We start from the raw sequence: 10,033 nt of genomic DNA, 5'->3' as shown, positions 1-10,033 counted from the left end.
GTGTTATTGTTGTTGTTGTCATGTAACCGAGGTTGGTGGACTATTCTCAGTCCAGCAGCGACACTGAGGTGTTTAAAAACTCCAGCAGCACTGCTGTGTCTGATCCACTCAGACCAGCGGAACACACACTAACACACCACCACCACGTCAGTGTTACTGCAGTGCTGAGAATGACCCACCACCCAAACAGTACCTGCTCTGTGAGGGTCCATGGGGGTCCTGACCACTGAAGAACAGGGTAACAGAGTATCAGAGAAACAGATGGACTACAGTCTGTAACTGTAGAACTACAGAGTGCAGCTATACGGTCAGTGGAGCTGATAAAGTGGACAGTGAGTGTAGAAATGAGGAGGTGGTCAGTGTGTATGTGTTCGGTATGGGGGGTCATGAAGGGGCATCTTGTTGATTGGACTGGGGGACCGGGGTGGACAGCGGAGTTAGCTAAAGTGTCTCTGTATTTTTCTTTATTGTAAACGTCTAAAAACAAACCCAGCTGATCAGAGAAAAGGTGCGTGTCTGTGTGTCAGCGAAGCCAATTACCAGCAACTACAGAGACCAAACAATGGCAAACGAGCTTCAGCCGCTCCCACACCGCCTCTGCACCCGCTAATTAAAATCAGCTACTCTGTCTCTGCTCATTGTTTATCCGGACCTGCTGACACATTCACAGACAGAGTGGGGGCGGAGCCTGCGGGGCCACGGCAACGGCTGTGTCAGGTGTCAGAAACAGGTGTATGTGACATTTACACCACCCCCCCACCCCCCACCCCTCCGCCCACTGCCCCTGACTCAGGATTATGAACTGATCCGATGTTGTCAAATATAATTCTCCCAAATATGATCAATACATTTCCTCCTGTCGAGACGGTTGAGTTCTAAGCTCAATTTAAGATCATTTAACATATTTCTAGACATTTTCATTTGTTCGAATTACAACCCCATTTCTAAAAGAGCTGGGACGCTGTGCAGAACATAAATCAAAACAAAATGCGATGATGTGCAAATGATGTAAACCATATTTTAAAAGAAAATTCTACAAAGACAACATGTCAAAAGTTGAAATATCATCACGAATACTGGCTTTAGAACTGAGCACTGATAACAGGCTGAGTGGTCTTCAGCCCAGAGGACACAGTGTCCATGATTTCCTAAAGAATTTCAAATGTTGATCCGTCGGACCGCCGGACACTTTTCCACTTCCCCTCAGTCCATTTTAAATGAGCTCAGGCCCAGAGAAGGTGGCAGCGTTTCTGGATCCTGTTTATATTTGGGTTCTTCTTTGTGTTTTAGAGTTTAACAGCGTTTGTGGATGCAGTGATGAACTGTGTTCACAGACAGTGGTTTTCAGAAGTGTTTCTGAGCCCATGCAGTGATTTCCACTACAGAATCATGTCTGTTTTTAATGCAGTGCCGCCTGAGGGCCCAAAGATCACGGCCAGCAGATACTGGTGTTCAGCCTCGTCCCTCACAGACAGAGATTTCTCCAGATTCTCTGAGTCTTTAATGATGTTCTGTACCGTAGACGATGCCAATCAACCACCAGGTGATTTCTCTTTTTTTAGCATTACACAAGTTTACCAGTCTTTTGTTCCTCCGTTCCAACTTTTTTGGAATGTGTTGTTGGCATTAAATTCAAAACGGGCAATTTTTTTTTCAAAAAAACGCTCAAATTTTTCAGTTTCAACATCTTTCTACTGTTTTCTATTTAGAGTTTAAATGATCTGCACATCATCGCAGAGCTTGAAACCATCTGAACTTATCTGCCAATATAATGAGAAGAATCTACTGTATAAAACAAGTAAATAATGTCTGGAAATAAGATCATCTTGTAACGAGTGAACAATAAGTGAACTACTTACCACTCTTCGCAGTGAACACAGAAAGTGGGGGGGTGAGACAGGGTGTACACAGCCAGCTCTGGGAAACACACTAATCGTTTCCACACACACACACACACACACACACACACGCACACACACACACACACACACACACACCTAAACTGCATTACATAACACACAGTCACACTCCTGCAGAACGACGGCCGTAAAGGCCTGAGTGTTTCTCCAGATCTCAGACTGAACCTGCAGAGCTGAGCTCACAGACCAGTAACTCCACTCTGACTGTGTTCAAACCAACACAGCACAGCTGGCCCTTCACAGCTCCACGAGGACTTCACTACGGACTGAATTTAGCTCAGTGTCTGTTCCAGAGTATCAGCTCCTCCCTTCATCCTCTCATCATGAACTCCAGATCAGAAAACAGCCCCACACAAACATCCTAACCAGACTGAACCTCCTGAATCCTGTCCTAACTTCAGGATGAACCCCAGCAGGGTCCTGACTTCTGTCAGGCCCGTTTCTCTGGTTCTGAGGCGGCTGAGTCAGGCAGCGTAGTTCACTACCAGCATAATGAGCTCCATTTATTTCTACTGTAAAACGCGGCTTTCACTGGGAGATGTTTTTCTCTTCTAACTCTGCGTTTAAACATCTTAGATATATCACATATACAGTCAGTGTATATATCACATATACAGTCAGTGTATATATCACATATACAGTCAGAGTATATATCACATATACAGTCAGAGTATATATCACATATACAGTCAGAGTGTATATATCACATATACAGTCAGTGTATATATCACATATACAGTCAGTGTATATATCACATATACAGTTAGAGTATATATCACATATACAGTCAGTGTATATATCACATATACAGTCAGAGTATATATCACATATACAGTCAGAGTATATATCACATATACAGTCAGAGTGTATATATCACATATACAGTCAGTGTATATATCACATATACAGTCAGTGTATATATCACATATACAGTTAGAGTATATATCACATATACAGTCAGTGTATATATCACATATACAGTTAGAGTATATATCACATATACAGTCAGTGTATATATCACATATACAGTCAGAGTATATATCACATATACAGTCAGTGTATATATCACATATACAGTTAGAGTATATATCACATATACAGTCAGAGTGTATATATCACATATACAGTTAGAGTATATATCACATATACAGTCAGAGTATATATCACATATACAGTCAGAGTATATATCACATATACAGTCAGTGTATATATCACATATACAGTTAGAGTATATATCACATATACAGTCAGAGTGTATATATCACATATACAGTTAGAGTATATATCACATATACAGTCAGAGTATATATCACATATACAGTCAGTGTATATATCATATATTCATTGACTGTGTTTATGCTGGGCTCACATGCGGCCTGCACTACTGCAGAGGCGTGGAAGGGTCAGACCAGGAGAGCGAGTTCCGGCTCTGAAAGAAGGCTGTACGTACGATAACTTTGACGTCCCTGTTATTTATATAATCGGATTATCGTGCCTCTGTACTGTCGCTGACTCAGTCAGTCGTTTTGCATGACTGGACAGTCTGAGAAGGTCGGGGCTCTTTCTCACCGTGAATTTCAAACTGTGCACCTAAATTAGGAACTGCGTAAACTATAGGTCAGCAGAAGCCACAGCAGGGTGACCCAAACTGAAGCATGCTGGGAGAAACTCTGACCTATATTTTCTTTTACAGATTTTACCGAAACGCGCAATTATAGTGGCCTCAGCCTCCTGTCACAAATAGCAGAGCGGGAAAGAGAGAAACACTGCAGAGCAGAGGGAAGAAAAGAACAGAGAGAGAGAGAATAAAAGAGTTTAAAACTCATAAAATAAAAAACAGAAACAGAGCCTGGGCTCCACCCCCTTTCCAAGCTGTTCAGCAGCTAGAATGGATTAAAAGAAGAGTTTATAAAGTTATTCTGACACTGTGGGAATGCTAGATATACTCTACTAAGTATTTATGAAGGACAATACTTCCACTTCTCCTCAAGTACGTTGGTGAGTAAACTACCATTTTAGTCATTTTAGTCCATTTTGCTCATTAACGTTTAGTTTAATTCTCTTTTTTGAGTTTAATGTCATTCTGTGCTATTAGTTCAGCTCCTGTTCTGCTTTAATGTTGATCACTCCTCTTATTTCAGAGCTTTAGCGTTTTATTTTAGAGCAAAAGAATCCAAAAATAGAAGAGCAGAGCGCTACAAACGTTTTATTCTCCAGAATTAAAAGCTGTCCCACTAATATACGAGATATGAGCTCATATATGACCTCAATAAATGCTCCTGTATGCTAGAAGAAGAAATAGTAGTCCATTAATCATCTCTATAAATGTTTCTATGTGCTACGATATGAGATATTAGTCCATAAACAACCTCAACAAACACTGGGATAGGAGATATTAGTCCATAAACAACCTCAATAAACACTAGAATAGGAAATATTAGTCCATACACAACCTCAACGAACACTGGGATAGGAGATATTAGTCTATAAACAACCTCAATATGCACTAAAATATGAGATATTAGTCCATAGATGAACCCACTAAACACTGGGAGGTGGTAGTCCATAAATGACCAATAAACACTAAAATAGGAGATATTAGTCCATAAATGACCACAATAAGCACGAGAATAGAAGATATTAGTGCATAAACGGCTGCACTAAACACTAGAAAAGGAGATATTAATCTACAGACAACCCCAATAAATACTAGAACAGATATTAGTGAGATATTAGTCCATAAATGACCAATAAACACTAAAATAGGAGATATTAGTCCATAAATGACCACAATAAGCACGAGAATAGAAGATATTAGTGCATAAACGGCTGCACTAAACACTAGAAAAGGAGATATTAATCTACAGACAACCCCAATAAATACTAGAACAGATATTAGTGAGATATTAGTCCATGAATGAGCCCAATAAACACTAAAATAGGAGATATTAGTCCATAAATGACCACAAGAAGCACTAGAACAGGCAATAGTAGTGCATAAACCACCCCAATAAACACTAGAATAAGAGATATTAGGCCATAAAGAACCTCAAAAAACACCATTAATTAAGTCCATTAATGCCTTCAATAAACACCAGAATAGATATTAGTCCAGTAATGCCTTCAATAAACACCAGAATAGATATTAGTCCATTAATGCCTTCAATAAACACCAGAATAGATATTAGTCCATTAATGCCTTCAATAAACACCAGAATAGATATTAGTCCATTAATACCTTCAATAAACACCATAATAGATATTAGTCCATTAATGAATTCAATGAACACCAGAATAGATATTAGTCCATTAATGCCTTCAATAAACACCAGAATAGATATTAGTCCATTAATGCCTTCAATAAACACCAGAATAGATATTAGTCCATTAATGCCTTCAATGAACACCAGAATAGATATTAGTCCATTAATGCCTTCAATAAACAACAGAATAGATATTAGTCCATTAATGCCTTCAATAAACAACAGAATAGATATTAGTCCATTAATGCCTTCAATAAACACCAGAATAGATATTAGTCCATTAATGCCTTCAATAAACACCAGAATAGATAATAGTCCATTAATGCCTTCAATAAACAACAGAATAGATATTAGTCCATTAATGCCTTCAATAAACAACAGAATAGATATTAGTCCATTAATGCCTTCAATAAACACCAGAATAGATATTAGTCCATTAATGCCTTCAATAAACACCAGAATAGATATTAGTCCATTAATGCCTTCAATAAACACCAGAATAGATATTAGTCCATTAATGCCTTCAATAAACAACAGAATAGATATTAGTCCATTAATGCCTTCAATAAACACCAGAATAGATATTAGTCCATTAATGCCTTCAATAAACACCAGAATAGATATTAGACAATAAACCCCAGTTTGACAGTTTGGCCAGTTTCTTTCCTCATCAGACAACCACAACCATTTACCTGCCCTGCACTGGGGGCAGCTGGCTCCCTAGCTGGTGCTCCACATAGACTGGACTGAGAGGTCCTGAAGCCATGACTGGGGACTGGGGAAGTAAGTCAGAGAGTCAGGAAGAGCTGAGTCACACTGGGAGAGGCAAGTCTTTAAGGCAGCAGGTCACCAACCCTGATTACACACAGCAGGCATGTGATTTGAGGCCAGCGTGACGATGTTATCACGCTGTTAGCACCCTGATAACCAGTGCTGCTAATAATTAGCCTCCTTTACCCGTCAGCTGAGTTAGCGTTCTCCTCTAACACACCTGTACAGGTGTTCTCCTCTAACACACCTGTACAGGTGTTCTCCTCTAACACACCTGTACAGGTGTTCTCCTCTAACACACCTGTACAGGTGTTCTCCTCTAACACACCTGAGCAGGTGTTCTCCTCTAACACACCTGTACAGGTGTTCTCCTCTAACACACCTGTACAGGTGTTCTCCTCTAACACACCTGTACAGGTGTTCTCCTCTAACACACCTGAGCAGGTATTCTCCTCTAACACACCTGAGCAGGTGTTCTCCTCTAACACACCTGTACAGGTGTTCTCCTCTAACACACCTGTACAGGTGTTCTCCTCTAACACACCTGTACAGGTGTTCTCCTCTAACACACCTGAGCAGGTGTTCTCCTCTAACACACCTGTACAGGTGTTCTCCTCTAACACACCTGTACAGGTGTTCTCCTCTAACACACCTGAGCAGGTGTTCTCCTCTAACACACCTGTACAGGTGTTCTCCTCTAACACACCTGAGCAGGTGTTCTCCTCTAACACACCTGTACAGGTGTTCTCCTCTAACACACCTGTACAGGTGTTCTCCTCTAACACACCTGTACAGGTGTTCTCCTCTAACACACCTGAGCAGGTGTTCTCCTCTAACACACCTGTACAGGTGTTCTCCTCTAACACACCTGTACAGGTATTCTCCTCTAACACACCTGAGCAGGTGGATCTTCAGCACCAGAGCTGCTCAGACACACAGGACCCACCAGCCTATCAGCTATATCACTACCGTTAGATACACACAGGCAGGAATCCTAACTAAGAAATGTTTATTTAAGACTGTATATGAACTTAATGTGTTTACATCTCTGGATTAAACTTTGACTGGTTCACAGGGATCCAGCAGATCTTCTGCAGATTAAACACACAGACAATATTCAGTCAAACAGAGAGCAAAAACATGACCAGAACACCAGGAACTGACATACATCATCAGCCCATTAACTACCCTGAGCTAAACTCAGCGACACCACAGAAATCAGGATAAAGATTAGAGTGAACTGTTCAGTCCCAGTAGCAGCACATCAGACAGCATTCAGAAGAGCCTGAGCTCCGCTTTGATCTTGAAACCATTTACAGTGAGTTCACTGTAACTGGGATTTCTTTATATAGACATCTTCTCAGTACTGAACAGAAAACAATGCACAAAGATACAAATGATACAAATGAATGTTCTGCACGCTGATATATATATATATTTCCAAAAGTATTCGGTCGTCTGGCTTCAAAAGCATATGAACTTGAGTGACGTCCCATTCTTAATCCATAGGGTTTAATATGATGTCGGCTCACCCTTTGCAGCTATAACAGCTTCATCTCTTCTGGGAAGGCTTTCCACAAGGGTTAGGAGTGTTTATGGGAATTTCTGACCGTTCTTCCAGAAGCACATTTGTGAGGTCAGACACTGATGTTGGACGAGAAGGCCTGGCTCACAGTCTCCGCTCTAATTCATCCCAAAGGTGTTCTATGGGGTTGAGGTCAGGACTCTGTGCAGGCCAGTCAAGTTCTTCCACACCAAACTGGCTCATCCACGTCTTTATGGACCTGCTTTGTGCAATGGTGGGCAGTCATGTTGGAGCAGGAAGGGGCCGTCCCCAAACTGTTCCCACAAAGTTGGGAGCATGAAATTGTCCAAAGTCTCTTGGTGCTGAAGCTTTAAGAGTTCCTTTCACTGGAACTAAGGGGCCGAGCCCAACTCCTGAAAACACCCCCACACCATGATCCCCCCTCCACCAAACTTTACACTCGGCACAATGCAGTCAGACAAGTACCGTCTCCTGGCAACCGCCAAACCCAGACTCGTCCATCGGATTCCCAGACGGAGAAGCGTGATTGGTCACTCCAGAGAACACGTCTCCACTGCTCTAGAGTCCAGTGGTGGCGCTTTACTCCACTGCATTCCACGGTTTACATTGCGCTTGGTGATGTAAGGCTTGGGTGCAGCTGCTCGGCCATGGAAACCCATTCCATGAAGCTCTCTACGCTGTTCTTGAGCTGATCTGAAGGCCACATGAAGTTTGGAGGTCTGTAGTGATTGACTCTGCAGAAAGTCAGTGACCTCTGTGCACTATGACCCTCAGCATCCGCTGACCGCTCTGTCATTTTACGTGGCCGACCACTTCGTGGCTGAGTTGCTGTCGTTCCCAATAGCTTCCACTTTGTTATAACCCCACTGACAGTGGACTGTGGAATATTTAGTAGTGAGGACATTTCACGACTGGACTTGCTGCACAGGTGGCGTCCGATCACGGTACCACACTGGATTTCACTAATGTCTGTAGAAGGCTAGAGGGGTATAAAGCCCAGCACTGGGCCGTGGAGCAGTGGAACTGTGCTCTCTGGAGTGATGGAGCTCCATCCAGTACCTTTGGGATGAGTTGGAGTGACCCAGAACTGACCGTCCAACATCAGTACCTGAACTCACTAATGCTCAATCAAATCCTCACAGCAATGTTCAACATCTAGAGGAGCAGCGGCGGTTCCTGCAGAGGAAACTCTGGAGTCTACAGGCTCCTTCATGTCCTGCAACAGTGTCTCCCAGCCCGGCTGCCTGGGACACGCGCGCGCACAGGCATGCGCTCACGCGCAGCCTGAGTTATATCGGGCACGCGCCCACCTGTCGCGCTGCCTCCAGCTCTTAAACTGTAATCCCACAGATCAGCGAGCACAAACGGCACGCTCAGAAACACAACCCGACAAACAAACAAACAAACAAACAAACAAACAAACAGCGATCTAACTGACAAACAGGCAGACTGACCCGGTGCGGCGCGCGCAGCAGGCGGTGGAGCGCGGGCAGCTGGCTGCTGAGCGGCAGGTCCTCTCGGAAGGAGAAGCGCGGGGGGCGCGCGGGCTCGGGGAAGCTCGTGCTGCTGAACGGGTCCGTGTCGTCCAGAAACTGCACCCTGCAGACGAACGAGGCCATGCTGAGAGGCGGGGGGCGCGCGGGGGGCTAGAACGGGGCTGAGGGGGCAGTGAACCCCGGCGCTCGAGCTCCTGCACCGACCGTGCCCTGTCTGCGCGGAGCGCTCCTGCGCTTTAGCAGGTGTCCCCATAGCGCGCGGCACAGCCGAGGGCTCAGCCGCGCCCCCTGACTGGCCCCGCCCACCCTCGCTCACAGCCCCGCCCACAACAGACAAGCTTACGCAGGTCCATCTGATTAGAGGGGAAACAGCGGCACCCAGCGGCAGAGGGAGCATACGTGGAGAGAGAGAGAGACAGACAGACAGAGAGAGAGAGAGAGAGAGAGAGAGAGAGAGAGAGAGCGAGAGAGAGAGAGAGAGAGAGAGAGACAGAGACAGAGAGAGAGAGACAGAAAGACAGAGAGAGAGAGAGAGAGAGACAGACTCTATATAGTGCACTACACAGAGCATGATATTAAATATACTCTATATAGTGCACTACACAGAGCATGATATTAAATATACTCTATATAGTGCACTACACAGGGCACGATATTAAATATACTCTATATAGTGCACTACACAGAGCATGATATTAAATATACTCTATATAGTGCACTACACAGGGCACGATATTAAATATACTCTATATAGTGCACTACACAGAGCATGATATTAAATATACTCTATATAGTGCACTACACAGGGCACGATATTAAATATACTCTATATAGTGCACTACACAGGGCACGATATTAAATATACTCTATATAGTGCACTACACAGAGCATGATATTAAATATACTCTATATAGTGCACTACACAGGGCATGATATTAAATATACTCTATATAGTGCACTACACAGAGCACGATATTAAATATACTCTATATAGTGCACTACACAGAGCATGATATTAAATATACTCTATATAGTGCA

At 43.3% G+C, this 10,033-nt stretch overlaps 1 protein-coding gene across 6 annotated transcripts in view; it reads right to left on the bottom strand.

Moving 5' to 3' along the window:
• Positions 1–9,219, bottom strand: part of fhod3a (formin homology 2 domain containing 3a) — a 106,413-nt gene extending 97,194 nt beyond the window's left edge. For all 6 annotated transcript variants that reach the window (XM_037542859.1, XM_037542858.1, XM_037542861.1 and 3 more), the window contains exon 1: positions 8,954–9,219. In XM_037542859.1, the coding sequence (XP_037398756.1) occupies positions 8,954–9,118 (165 nt within the window). In that variant the 5' untranslated portion in view covers positions 9,119–9,219. The remainder of the gene's footprint in view (positions 1–8,953) is intronic.
• Positions 9,220–10,033: the final 814 nt, after the last annotated feature.

The sequence above is a fragment of the Pygocentrus nattereri genome, chromosome 11 (assembly GCF_015220715.1).
Source record: "Pygocentrus nattereri isolate fPygNat1 chromosome 11, fPygNat1.pri, whole genome shotgun sequence".
Taxonomy (NCBI): domain Eukaryota; kingdom Metazoa; phylum Chordata; class Actinopteri; order Characiformes; family Serrasalmidae; genus Pygocentrus; species Pygocentrus nattereri.
Note: the sequence above shows the minus strand (reverse complement) of the source record. Positions and strands in the feature narration are given on the sequence as shown.